Here is a 14,439-nt window from a genome sequence, read left to right as displayed (position 1 = left end):
CAGCTCACTGCCACACTGCCCACACCTCTAGGACAACTGGTTGGAGAAGTGTATTTGTAAACATTATTGTCTTCATAGAACAGACATGTTTATGTCTATTTTTGGAGTTGTGGCAACTTTAGTAATGGACAATCACATCAGCTCTTCTAAGAGGAGAGTGCAGGCCAGCTTCTCTTCTTCAGGAGGAGCACAAACATACAGTACATCAACACAGATGTGACTATACAGCATCGCGGACATCATACGGATAGTTCCCATTGCCTGTACTCCCTCAATTATTGAAATGCAATGTTGCAAATATCTTCTGCCCTGTGTCTTCTTTTATTATTCTAACAGCTCAAACACACACACCTGGTCTAGGTGGAAGAGGACATGAGCAATGTCCAGGACTCTCTCCACGGTCTTCTCTGGGTCGGAGGTGTCCTCATAGTGGTTTGGGAGGTCTCTGTACAGAGCCATCTGCCAACGAATAGCTGGGTCCTCCAGCTGTACAAGACACATACATACAGTCACAAACACACAGAGGACATGCATTAAAAAGTGTGTTGAGGCTGTTACCACTGCAAAAACCTTCTAATTTCAGCATGACGTCAGCCTCAGTTTATCCCAAATATACTTGCAGTATGTTGACTCTGTTAATTACAAGCTCAAAGTATTCTTACCTTTCCTTGTAAATGGAGATTGTTCCTAATGATCTCTCGAACTTCATCCTCTGTATCTTTCTATTGACAGAATAAATGCACAGTGCATCGTGAAATCATTAAATAACAGGCCTTGAATGTCATATAAAACAAATGTAACAATATCATAGGCAAAAACTATGTATGCAGTAATTTGGCTGCCATATTAAATCATCACAAGGCAAAGGCAAGGCAAATTAACATATAGCACAATTCATACATGAGGCAGTGTCAAAAGGAATTGGAACAAACTTTAAGACTGATTGAATGAAAGTATGAACATGTATACAAATGGATTGGATTCAGTACTGATGTAAAAAAATTCAAATATACCTACCATATGATAAGCAATAAACACATCATTAGAAGGTAGCAGACAATAACAGGGTTTTAATCTGCGTTTAATGGAGGTCCGAATTGGGGCACACCTTAAATCTTCTGGAACTTTGCTCCATAAGTGTGGCGCATCGTAACTGAATCAAGCATCGCCAATCTTTGATCTTACTCTTGGTACAGCAAGCAAATGTTTTGCATAGGATCTGACTGTTTCATATTGTACAGGCAGGCCAGTAAAATGTTTTGGAGCAAAGCCATTTAGAGATTTCTATACAAGTAATATGATTATGATTTCTAATCTGTAACAAACTGGAAGTCAGTGCACGCTCTGGAGAACTGGTGAGATGTGTTTTACTCTCTTTGTCTTTGTCAATGGCAGCAGCATTCTGAACAAGCTGCAGCTTTTAAAGGTTTTTGGAAATAGGCCGATAACATTGTAACAGATTTAATGCGCTTGCTGAAGTTTAGTTAAGGGTCTGTGACTACTCCCAGATTCCTGACTTGATTCAAGGTTTTAAATGACAGAGAGGTAGGTTGATGTTGTTGAGTACCAAAAACAATTTTGTTTTGTCCTTATTGAGATGGAGAAAGTTCTGGTACATCCAGTCATTAATCTGGTCAATGCACTGAATACATTTTTCAACAGGATGACATTCATCAAGGGAAGGTGACATGGAAAGTTGAGTATCATCTGAATAATTATGATAAGAAATATTGTTTTTGCAAATAATATGACCCAGTGGAAGCATGTAGAGATTTAACAGGACCAAGAAATTTGAAAAGAGAAAGAAAACCCAATGGAGACAAAAAGTTACTGTTCTGTAAATATAATTTAAACCAGTTTAGGACTAGTCCCCTTAGTCCCATCTAATTTCCAAGTCTATCCACCAATATTTTGTGATCCACTGTATAAAATGCAGCACTGAGGTAAAAAAAAACAACAAGGAAGTATTGCCTGCATCTAACTAGTGTTGTTTTTTAACAGTTAATTAGTACAATGACAATATAAATAAACAATGAAAAAATTGTTCGGTGAAGCCATTTCTATGATTGCATAAATCTGCCATCTTAATTCTATAGTATGTTGTAAATTATCACATTATATTGCAAAACGTGACACAGCAGTGTTTGCTTCGTAATGCATTTCAAAAATAAAATATGAACTGCTGAAAAAAGTTGGAAAGGAGGCACAGGATTAATGAGTTCCAGTAACCCAACGTCTCCCGCATAACAGGCAGAATACAGAGTTATAATCGACCAGTCAGATGTGTGTAGAGGTGTGTGTGGTTTTGTTGTAGCAGCCTGGTGTCATCTGCACATGATTCAAGGTTAATAATAATCATATAATAATAAACTTTATTTATACAGCACTTTTCAGAAACAAAATTACAAAGTGCTTTACATGGTTGAACCAGGATTAAAACATTTAAAGAGTGAGGCAAATAAAATCAGGCAATTAAAATAATACAGCAATGCAATGAAATCAAATTAAATAAAAATAAAATAAAACAAAAATGACAAATAATAACAATAACTAGAGAAGTAAGCTGAGTTGAGGCGATACACCTGTGATTATGAGCGCGTTAGAACCATGGACAGCGTCGAGAGAGAGAGATCAGTAATAATCAGTAAGGCAGTAAGTAATTTACAAAAAGCTTCAGTATAATATTTTCATGACCATTTTAGCCTCTTGAAGATCATTTAACACTTTAAGAGTTGTCTCTCTTGTTTGCATATATTGTTCGCATATATTTATTAAGTACTATACCTGTAAAATCGAGTGTTTCTTTATTTATTTTATATCAATTCATTTGTTTTATATGACGCAACTTGAAAATTAAAGTGACCATTTCACCTGAAATTCTAGTGGGGGATGTTCTATATAGTCTATGGAAGTGTATAAAATTATCAAGTCAAGTGGTTTATATAGGCCCTTTTCATATGGATATCTCATACCATCTCATAAAACAGTAATTTTCATAATCTACTAGATAAGTGTTGTTTTTCCTACCTGGGTGAAGCGGTTCTTAGCCAGTGCGATGAGCTCTTGTTCGCCAGGGGCACAGATGTTGAGTCCAACAGGCAGCAAGCGCTTCAGAGTGGCAACAATAAGACTTGTTTGCATAGAGTATCGATCTCCCTTCCTCTTCATCTTCTTCCTTTCCTGGTCTGAAACTATTCCCTGAGGCAAAGTCAAACATCAGATGTGTTAAATGTGAATTGACACAAACACACATGTAACAAGCAATATACAGTAAACTTCTAACATGTGAACCTTGATTCCCTCCACACCCATGTGTCCATACCTTTGACATCTTACACTTGGTGTCAGTGATGAGGAAGGACATGTTGTTGATTTCATTCTGGACCACAAAGTTCTGCTCTTCTCTCTTAAAGTTCTGCAGAAAGATGACAACATGACACTATTCACCACTCCACGGTCATGCTGTTATGGTGTCTGATGCTGCATTCATTTCAGACTTTTGGGTTGAAAACAAGGTCAGATTGTAAATACATTGTGATGGTTCAGTGAAGTTAAAAAGACCATGACCACCCACATCAAGTTGAGATGACATACTGTACACAAGTATAACTTTCATTTGTCTGAGTGGGGTTCAGTTCTGCTAAGCAGCTGCTGGATAAGAGTTTAGCCTTTTTCTCTCACCTCAGAAAAACCTCTACAGGTGAATTACACCATCACAGTATAAAACTCATGACCTAAATATTTTATGATCAAATATTTTATACCTAAATATATAGTACCTTCCAATAGGTTGTCATTTTTGGCTGTTAAGAACATTTTTATGGCTTCATGTTCTGATCCTCTGATTTTTCATCTAACGCTATCATTAGGTTAGTTTGTCCCAATACTTTGGTTTATAACCAAATACCTGCAGACCTACTGACATTCCCATCAGCCTCAGCTGTACTTTGTGTTCAGTGCTCATTAGCAAATGTTAGCATGCTAATATGCCAAGCTAAGATAGTGAACGTGGTAAACATTGTACCTGCTAAACATCAGCATTTTAGCATTGTCGGAGCTGCTAGCATGGCTGTAGACTCTTAGTATTGTTAAAATATGTTGGATCTAATGGTTCAAATTGAGATTTGAGGTAATGTTTTTCTGGGCCCAGGGACAATATGTGGTCTCCAGTTCCATGTTTGTCCAAAACGTCCATGGAGCTGCAGACTGGACTGGTGATTCTCAGTGGGATCAGAAGCACAACCAGTCCTTAGGAGGGAGTCATTTCATTCAGTATTAATTATCACAAATAGCAATAAGTGGAGTGTTAAGAACCTCATAAAAATGACTCTATGCTCTGTTACCTGTACCATTAAATCTTGTCTAGTGCTCCCTTGTCTATCTTCTCACTGTGACATTTTAAATCAGCAGCATGTTATTGGGTTTCTTTGCATCCTACTAGTGATTTTCTTACATGAGACTTGGCCCAGAAGATGAAAACCTCGGCCACCATGCGGAACACCTCCTCAGCCTCTGGGTTGGACTCTTTCAGCCATCTGGCCCTGTCAGTATATCAAGAGAGTTTAGTGATAGTGGCACTACTTAAAGGTTCCCTGTGGAGTTTTATACCTTTAGCAGGACGGTGTAGTCCCTCATTCGTCCAGGAGTGTTCTATCGTAGAAAAGGTTTCAGTCGTAGTCATCTGGACACTGTTTTCAGAATCAAGACGTTTCGGCTCCCATCCGGAAGTCATTCTCAATTGTGAAAAAATTGGACGGGAACTGGAAATTTAAGCTAATCTGAGTTACATAAGCCCTGCCCTCAGGAGGGAATCTGCCTGAGTATCTGTTAATAGCTAGTTTCACCTGAAACTGACCTAATAGTTTCAAGATGGCCCAGTGATCAGTAATCAGGCCTATTGTTCTCTGGCTGCATCTACTTCATCACTGTTAAGTGCCTGATTAGCATGTGATTGGCGTGACCAAGGTGATAATACACTCTGATAGACTTTGGGCAGATTAAATCTCAGACCACCATTTCTGTTCAAAGAGGGTTCTCTTTCTTCACAAAAATGGCTTCCTTGACGCCTGTTCAAACCAACTCTTCTCTCTACTAAGAATCTTCACCTCGCTGTCTTCAAATGTGTGGTTTGTAGCTTTTAAATGCAAATGCACGGCGCTCTGTAATCCTGAGTTAGCGTGTCGTCTGTGCTGATAAAGTCTTTTGTGAAGTGGCTGTTTGGTTTCGCCTATGTACCGTTGGGCGGTGTAGTCCCTCATTCGTCCAGGAGTGTTCTATCGTAGAAAAGGTTTCAGTCGTAGTCATCTGGACACTGTTTTCAGAATCAAGACGTTTCGGCTCCCATCCGGAAGTCATTCTCAATTGTGAAAAAATTGGACGGGAACTGGAAATTTAAACTACTCTGAGTTACATAAGCCCTGCCCTCAGGAAGGAATCTGCCTGAGTATCTGTTAATAGCTAGTTTCACCTGAAACTGACCTAATAGTTTCAAGATGGCCCAGTAATCAGTAATCAGGCCTATTGTTCTCTGGCTGCATCTACTTCATCACTGCTAAGTGCCTGATTAGCATGTGATAGGCGTGACCAAGGTGATAATACACTCTGATAGACTTTGGGCAGATTAAATCTCAGACCACCATTTCTGTTCAAAGAGGGGTTCTCTTTCTTCACAAAAATGGCTTCCTTGACGCCCCGTTCAAACCAACTCTTCTCTCTACTAAGAATCTTCACCTCGCTGTGCTAAAGCCACTTCACAGAATGAAGTCTGTAGAATAAAGTCTTCTGTGAAGTGGCTTTAGGATTACAGAGCGCCGTGCATTTGCATTTAAAAGCTACAAACCACACATTTGAAGACAGCGAGGTCTGTAGTTTTTCAGACAGTCCAGATACATAAGGAATGGAGACACCGTTCCTTCTCGGTTCAGTTACAACTGAACTACTACTGTAACTGAACCGAGAAGGAACGGTGTCTCCATTCCTTATGTATCTGGACTGTCTGAAAAACTACAAAGGATCTTTAGACAGCACGATGTTCCTGTCTTCTTTAAACCAGGCAACACTTTAAGACAGAAACTCGTTCACCCTAAGGACAAGTTACCGTCCAATTTTTTCACAATTGAGAATGACTTCCGGATGGGAGCCGAAACGTCTTGATTCTGAAAACAGTGTCCAGATGACTACGACTGAAACCTTTTATACCTTTAGCAGGAGGACCTGTTTTGGAGTGGGTCCCCGTTTTGTTTATCTCATGCACGTATATGTGGGTAACACCATACACAGCCCTCCCAATGGTGTCATTCTATCTTATTGATCAGCAGGTGGCAATAACTGTCACAGATACGCCAGTCTCCACCATCCACTAACCATCCACACCTGCTCCCAATCACACTCCTGCTCTCCATTAGATCCCAATTACAGCCAGCATAAAAGCCCTGCACTCACCTCAGTATGTGTCCGACCTCGTTTGCGACCAGGACTCTCCATGCCACTCAGCATAACGCTTATATCCCATTCTCCAGCGATCTCCCTTCTACAGCGATCCCCTGTCTCCAGTGAGTCTTCCCTCCTACGGACTTCCCTAGCTATAAATCAGTACTCTCGGGCTGTCATCTAAATAAAGAACATTCTGTGTCCATCTTGGTGTCCACTGCCTGTCTGTTCCGTAACAGAAGGTCGGACCTACCGAAAGGATGACAGCCCTGAGCCCTGATGGCCCCTTCCTGGACCTGGAGGATATGGTCTAACAATATCTCCTCACCCATCCTTCACCATCTCTGGCTTATAGCAAGTTAACCCAACTAGGGACCTTCTCAGGAGGACTGCAGAGGACTGCGAGGACTTTTTGGTGCGGTGTCGCCTCGTCTTCAAGCTGTATCTACACCATTATCCCACGGAAAGATCCAAGGTGGCCTTCTTGGTTCTCCGACTTGTCGGCCCGATACTTTGCTGGGCAGGATCCCTATGGGCACGAGATGAGGCCATCCTCAACTCTTTTAGCAGGGTCGCAACACTACTAGGAAGGAGTTTGGCCCTCCAGTCGTCAACTCGTCAGCCAGACCTCAGCCCGCACCTCTACTGACCAGTCTTCAGTCTATCAACCCACTACTTGCCTGCACCGAAGCTCCGCCGCCCAGCTGTTCACCAGCTCCACCTCCCAGCTACTCGCCTTCTCCACTTCCCAGCTACTCGCCTGCTCCGCCACCCCACTGCTCGCCAGCCATCGCAGCAGCCAGCCCCCCCTGCCGGATTGCCACAGCACCCCGATCCAGGACTCTCTGCCGGACCGCAGCCGCTCCTCGCTCCCAGCCTCCCTGCTGGATCGCAGTTGCCTCCTTCCCCGGCTGGATCGCAGCAGCTCCCTGGACTCCCTGCTGGATCGCAATTGCCTCCTTTCTCGACTGGGTCACAGCAGCAGCCGTTCCCTCCTTCTTGGCCAGAATGGCAGGTTCGGACTCACGGCCCGCTCCACTGCCAGTCATCCCGTCACCGGCTCCCTGTCCTGCTATCCCGTCGCTGGCTCCTTCAGTACCGTCGCCTGCTTCATGTCCTGCAGTCCCAACGCCGGCTCTCTGTCCTGCAGTCCCGACGGCAGTCTCCTGTGATTCTCCGTCTTCACTGCCGGCCTCCAGAGGGTCCCAGCCTTCGTATTCGCCGCCAGCCTCTAGAAAGTCTCAGTCTTCGCCGCTGGCCTCCAGAAAGTCTCAGACTTCGCTGCCGGTCTCCTATGACTCTCCGTCTTCACCACTGGCCTCCGGTGACCTTCCTCCTGTGCCACTGGCATTCCGCCAGGCCTCCATATGGGGTTGATCTTCATCACAGACCACAAGAGATCAGCACCGAACCTGTCAAGCCCCTGGGCCATGCGCCCGAGGTCCCCAGCCCCGCGCCTGTCCAGTCCCTGTATGCCCGAGGTCTGTCCAGTCCCCGGGCCATCCACCTGAGGTCCTCAGCCCCGTGCCAGGCCAGTCCCCGGGTTGTCCACCAGAGGTCCTCAGCCCAGTGCCAGGCCAGTCTCCGGTTCGGCCACTGGAGGTCATCAGCCTCGCGCCAGGCCAGTCCCCGGTTTGTCCACCTGAGATCCTCAGCCCCGCGCCAGGCCAGTCCCCGGGTCGTCCACTGGAGGTCAAACCCCGGCCTTCCGCCCGGATCAACCCGCTCCCCATGGTGGAGGATGACCACCACGTCAGCTGGGTTTTTCGGCCCTCGGGAGCTGGCCGTGGAGGGTGGGGTACTGTCACGGATACGCCAGGCTCCACCATCCACTAACCATCCACACCTGCTCCCAATCACACTCCTGCTCTCCATTAGATCCCAATCACAGCCAGCATAAAAGCCCTGCACTCACCTCAGTATGTGTCCGACCTTGTTTGCGACCAGGACTCTCCATGCCACTCCACATAACGCCTATATCCCATTCTCCAGTGATCTCCCTTCTCCAGCGATCTCCCTTCTCCAGTGATCTCCTGTCTCCAGTGAGTTTTCCCTCCTACGGACTTCCCTAACTATAAACCAGTACTCTCGTGTTGTCATCTAAATAAAGAGCATTCTGTGTCCATCTCAGTGTCCCCTGCCTGTGTGTCCCCTTGCAAATGTTTTATGAGGAAGGGAATGCATTCAACGTGTTTGTTAGAGCTCAAGGATACAGACAGTGTTTTGGTGAGTAAAGCTGGATGTAAACATAACTTTTGTTTACAAGAAAACTCCACAGGGCCCCTTTAAGCATAATAAAGTACCACATGTTGTAGACATTGACTATTGGTGTCAATTCAGTCATCTAAAATACAGCAAATATGCAGCTTAGTGTTAGTAATAAAGAGCATTTACAGGATAAACATATAGGCTTGTATCACATTATTGTAATTCATCACACTGAATGCAATGTAGTTCATATTTGTTGTTTCATAAAAAATGCTCAAGTATAAGCAGAGAAGTGTTGGAACCATCCAATCAGAGCACTGCACCTGTTGTAGTCAACAAATCGTATGAGGAGAGGGTAGAAGGCATACAGGTCTCTGACCAGTATGGTGAACTGGTCCATGATGAGAAGCTCCGTCTCTGACATCTCACCCCTCCCCTCTGCCTTGCTGTGTTCCTCATCCATCAGCACCACTGCTGCTTTCTATAGGACACAGTAAAATAGAGCTTTCTCTTAATGAACACTAAATATAATGTGATCTTAGCAGCAATAGTATAATCATACTATTAAATGCTTTATGACCGTTATAGGACATTATAATCCAGTATGAAAGCTTACGAAAGCAACAGCTCTCTCAAGAGATAAAACCATATTAGATAAATCTCTGAAAACTAGTGCAAGAAGCTGCTATTAGTTGGGAGTCGAGCCAGTTATTGCGTTATATTGGCAGATGAAACAAAATCGTTTAAAATTAAAATCTTTTTGGAAAGAGAACACATCAGTTAAACATTCTGTGTTAGGATAAAAAAGTCTATAGTCTATATAGTGTCAGTCCAATGTCATTTACCCCATTGCTTGCACACCTGTTAGCTTATGGCTATATCACATGTATATACTGTATGCGTATGTATTATCTGAGTCCACCTAAATTCTAATTAGCTACATAACAATCTATAATACAAAATACTATGACAAGACTCACTTTTTTGAGTTTCTCCATCAGAGGCAGGAAGTGGGTCTTAAGTAGCTGGGCTTTGGCCTTGCTGATTATTGGCTGAGAGAAGACTTTGAAGCAGTGACAAAGATGGGGTTCAGTGATTAAGCAAAGAACAATGTGTCAAGGTGAATGCCCAGAAAAATCCTTTTAATGCTCCCTGGAATTATATTTACAACCATTTGACAAACAAACATAGAAACAAAAATATTAATCACCAATCACCTAAAAATTGCTTTCTATTACAATAGGCTCCTGGGAACCCTTACTGTTACTTAAAATACTACCTGAAATCAAGTCATTATCATTATTTGTGAAGCACATTTCATGGTAAACATATGTGGAGAGACATAAGAGAGAGAGAGACAGGTCACAGGGACAGAACTTTATACATACATACAAAGTGTATTGTCTTGTTTACCAGCTAGTCTTTTCATCCAGGCTCCTTCATCTATTCCCAGGTTGTTGTAGATTATCTTGAGAATGTTTCCCAGCAGAGTGTTCATGTGTTCAGAGGTCACAGAGGTGCAGCAGCTGTCAGCTTTGTCTGGGTTGCTCTCTGGTCCATGTTCCCACCAGTGAGACATGTAGCTGCACAACATCGGCAACACCACCTGCAGAAAAAGGACAAATACATACTTCAGGTTAAACTATGATGAGATCACCCACTTCCCCATCCTGACATAATGCTGTGTAGAGCTTCTCAATGACAGTTTGACAATGAACCCACACAGATACAAACCTTATGTGAAAACTAATTGTGTTCAATTCAATTAAATTTTATTTATAGAGCGCTAATTCATAACAGAAGTTATCTCACTGCACCTTTCCTATAGCGCAGGTCTAGACCGTACTCTTTATAATATTATTTACAGAGACCCAACAAATCCCACCATGAGCTAGCATCTGGCGATAGTGGCAAGGAAAAACATCCTTTAAGAGGCAGAAACCTCGAGCAGAACCAGACTCAATGGTGGGCGGCCATCCACCGCTGCCTTGTTCAATCAACAGAGGCTCAACATCTCTAATTTCTAATCAGCAATGTCATTTTAATGGACATTCTCTGGAGTACTGGGTGTGCACAATGTCACGCCATAACACTATAAAGGTATAGCTGAAGAATAGTCTGATATGGTAGGTTTAAGGTGAGTTTTATTAATCCCCCTGGGGAAATCAATTCTCTGCATTTAACCCATTTAACTATTTAGTAGCAGTGGGCAGCCAACAATGCAGTGCTGAAGGACCATCTCTAGTTTGGAAGCTTTGGTTAAGGGCCAATGGAAAGAGTAAGTTCTAATAACTAACATGGATGATTTTGGGATGAGAAGAAACCAGGACACCCTGAGGAAATAAAAAACACGTAGATATGGGTACAACAGAAATATGGTTGTTAGGCATTTTTAAGTTTGTTAGTTAGTCATATATACATCCCACCTCCATGACATGGGGCATTTGAGTGTATCTCATGCCAGACTCTGCCAACTCCATGATCTCCTCCAGAGACTTTTCTAAGTTTGGGATCAGAGGACAAACCTCCTCAACCTGCCCTGGAAGACCTAGAGCTGAGAGGTGGAAAGACAAATGCACGTAAACACCAAAGATAAATATAAACATGAATGCATAACTTAATAATTACATGTTTATATATATTAACTCTGTGAAGTTTGTATTCCACTGGGAAAGTGGAAGCTTGTTTGCCTACTGTAGCTCGCTATACATTACTTTTAGTTCATGTTATTTTAACACCTGCTGAGTCATCAGCAACTTCTGCACACTCAGTGCTGTGTTTTTCCTTCATTAGAAAGAAAGAAGGCTAACAATAGTTAGCCCTCTTTCTTTCATGGGTTCAGTTGTGCTGATGGCAAATGACCAGACAAAACTAACAGAAACAGGTAGTCCTGTAACCTCAGCACTCTGTATATTACTCTGTGTGGAGGTGGGCATGGGTAGCTGTCAGCTGCAGAGGGAGAAGTGAGGGAATGGCTCAGGTGAGTAGCATCAGGGAGAGGTAATTGTCACAGCTGAAAATGATTATGCTCTCCCTAAATACACAGTAGCATGCTGGACCTGGGCCCTCTCACACACACACCAGAGCCACGTCAGCCAGCCAGGAAGGCTGGGCTGCCATTGTACAGGCGTGCAGACAGAGAAGCCTCAGAACCAGCATCGGAGCTGGGCAAGGGAGGAGTGGTCCAGAGGAATGGCAATTACAGAGTGCAACCTTTTGTGTGTAACAAAGGTGGTAAATAAAGAAACATTACCTGTAAGCGGTGTTTCAGCGTGTGTCTTGGAGCCAGGAGAACTCTCAGTAGCACAAACACACTACAACTGGCGCCCAAAGTGACTTGGCGTCCGAAATAAAACTGAAATCCTTGTTAATGGGCCCCAACACATCACTACTGGTAACCTGTCACAACATATCAAGTCTGTTGCAAGAAATTTTGGTGTCCTGTTTTGCAAATATCCAAACTATTTTAAACCTTAGTGATGCAGAAACTGTAACGCAGTTACTAGTGCCAAAAAGCTGTTGGGAAATAGTTTTCTAGGCGGCTCATTACAAACCAATGGCCCGGCATATGGGGTGTAATAAAACACTAGACCGGATAATGGCCCGATTCTATTGCCCTGGGACTTTGGGAGACGTACGCCGTTGGTGTGCGTCTTGCCCTGAATGTCAGATGGTTAACCCACCAGCCATACCGAGAGTGCCTTTGTGCCCATTACCATTAATGTAGGTCCCATTTGAACGCATAGGAATGGACCTCATCGGGCCATTTTCCCTGCGTGCACGTGCACTTTGTGCTAGTATTAGTGGACTACACAACACAATATGCCGAAGCAGTGCCTCTGCGCACCATCTCTGCAAAGATCCCAAAAGAGATCCTGACTGACCAGGGAACCTCATTCATGTCACGTACACTGAGAGAACTTTACGGATTATTGGGCATTAAGTCAATTTGGAGCAGTGTATACCACCCTCAGACCCATGGGCTCGTAAAGGGCATGAACAAAACTTTGAAGTCCACGTACATTTGTACACGCTGATGAGCGCAATTGGGATAGGTGGCTAGATTCTCTGTTGTTTGCAGTATGGGAGGTACCACAGGATTTTCTCCCTTTGAGCTGCTTTTTGGCAGAAAACCCTGGGGGGGTTCTGGACCTGGTTAGAGAAACCTGGGAGGAGGGTCTGAGCCCCAGTAAAAATGAAGTTCAGCACGTCCTGGAGAGTAAAACGCCACACGTTAGGGCAATTGTCATGGGAGAATTTGCTCCAGACTCAGGAATGTCAACAACGACGGTTCACGCCGGGAGAGAAAGTGCTTGTATTACTCCCTTCTTCCAGCTCCAAATTACTCACCAGGTGGCAAGGACCCTTTGTGGTCACATGGCGACGTGGACTATGAGGTTGTGCGGTCAGACAGGGCAGGGGCAACACAAATTTACCAAAAATCATGGAGAGAGGCAGAGCCTGTTGCTCTGGTGACGGTGGTGAGTGAGAGAGACGAGTTGGAGCCAGAGGTTTCAAAATCGCCTAGGTCTACCTCGCTCCCCGTTAACAACCATCTCACGCCATCCCAGAGAACAGATGTGGCCGAGCTGCAATGGCGGTTTGCCCATGTGTTCTCCCCCCTGCCGGGTCGCACTAACCTTAAAGAGCATCACATTAAAACGCACCCGGGAGTGACCGTGCGATCACGGCCCTACCAGTTGCCTGAACACAAACAGAAAATGCTTCAGGAAGAATTATAGGCCATGTTGGAGATGGGGGTGATAGAAGAGTCCCACAGTGCCTGTGGTTCATTCCCAACTTCGCAGAGCTGACCAGTCCCTCAACCGATCTCACCCGAAAAGGTGCCTCAGATCCGGTCCAATGGACGGAGCGGTGCCAACTGGCGCTGAGAGGGTAAAACAAGCCCGGTGGTATCTGGCTCTCCAGCGTTTTAATTTCAAAGTGATCCACAGGCTGGGGGCGCAGATGGCAGTAGGTTAGGCCAGAGGGCCACACGTTACACTCTGTAATTCGAATCTCAGAGTAACATACGGAGTGCTGAGTTGCATAAGGAGTAAACATAATTCTCAGTTACCACAGGACTAACTTGGTGTGATTCCACCCCCTCATGTATGTAAAATGCAAGCAAACAGAACAGCTAAACACTGAAATAAAAAAAAATTCACCAGTACCCGCTCTGTCTTTAGCTCCTTTGCTGTTGTAGATGGAGAAGTTGTTGAACTTGTTGATATGAGGCTCTATGAAAGCAACAGGGAAGGCTGCTGAGAAGGCAGCTAAACACTTTCCTAATGCTGGACGTTGTCTGGAGAGGAGAAGAGACCAGGAGAGGAGAGGAGAGGAGAGGAGAGAATAATCAATTAATCAATGTCAAAATGCAATATTGCTTATTTTGTCTAAACATGGTAAAAAACAAGGATATTTTAAGATAGGTTGCTTTGGAAAAAGTTTGGTAATAATACATTTTGAAATATCGTTTTAAATTTAGATTAACTTTTCGTTTGTCTTGTCTAAAAGATACATGTGAAGGAATTTTCCTTCCTTTGACTAAAAGTAATGACAAGGTCATGATTGGGCCATTTGCAAACCTAAAATCAGAAGGTCATGGCCTGTCTGTAGAGCAATAGTTCAACTCTCTGTCCCCTGGGATGACTGGTCAGTGCAGCTGTCTTAATAAGGCTGAGCTGGAGACCAAGGTCAGAGGAGATGTGTTCTGTATTCTGCCCCAGACTCAACAGACTGGCAGACTGTCTCCCCTTAGTATGCACTCTATGGTAAATGGACTGTACTTATATAGCGCCT

The 14,439-nt window shown here is 43.9% G+C and overlaps 1 protein-coding gene across 1 annotated transcript in view; it reads right to left on the bottom strand.

Annotated features, from left to right (window-relative positions):
* Positions 1-14,439, bottom strand: part of ryr2a (ryanodine receptor 2a (cardiac)) — a 275,757-nt gene that overhangs the window by 45,384 nt on the left and 215,934 nt on the right. Inside the window, 10 exon segments of the mRNA XM_044179528.1 lie at positions 352-486; positions 663-722; positions 3,028-3,198; positions 3,323-3,415; positions 4,454-4,541; positions 8,961-9,118; positions 9,618-9,700; positions 10,051-10,243; positions 11,064-11,191; positions 13,812-13,942. Of these exon segments, the coding sequence (XP_044035463.1) occupies positions 352-486; positions 663-722; positions 3,028-3,198; positions 3,323-3,415; positions 4,454-4,541; positions 8,961-9,118; positions 9,618-9,700; positions 10,051-10,243; positions 11,064-11,191; positions 13,812-13,942 (1,240 nt within the window).

The sequence above is a fragment of the Siniperca chuatsi genome, linkage group LG20 (genome assembly GCF_020085105.1).
Source record: "Siniperca chuatsi isolate FFG_IHB_CAS linkage group LG20, ASM2008510v1, whole genome shotgun sequence".
NCBI lineage: Eukaryota > Metazoa > Chordata > Actinopteri > Centrarchiformes > Sinipercidae > Siniperca > Siniperca chuatsi.
Note: the sequence above shows the minus strand (reverse complement) of the source record. Positions and strands in the feature narration are given on the sequence as shown.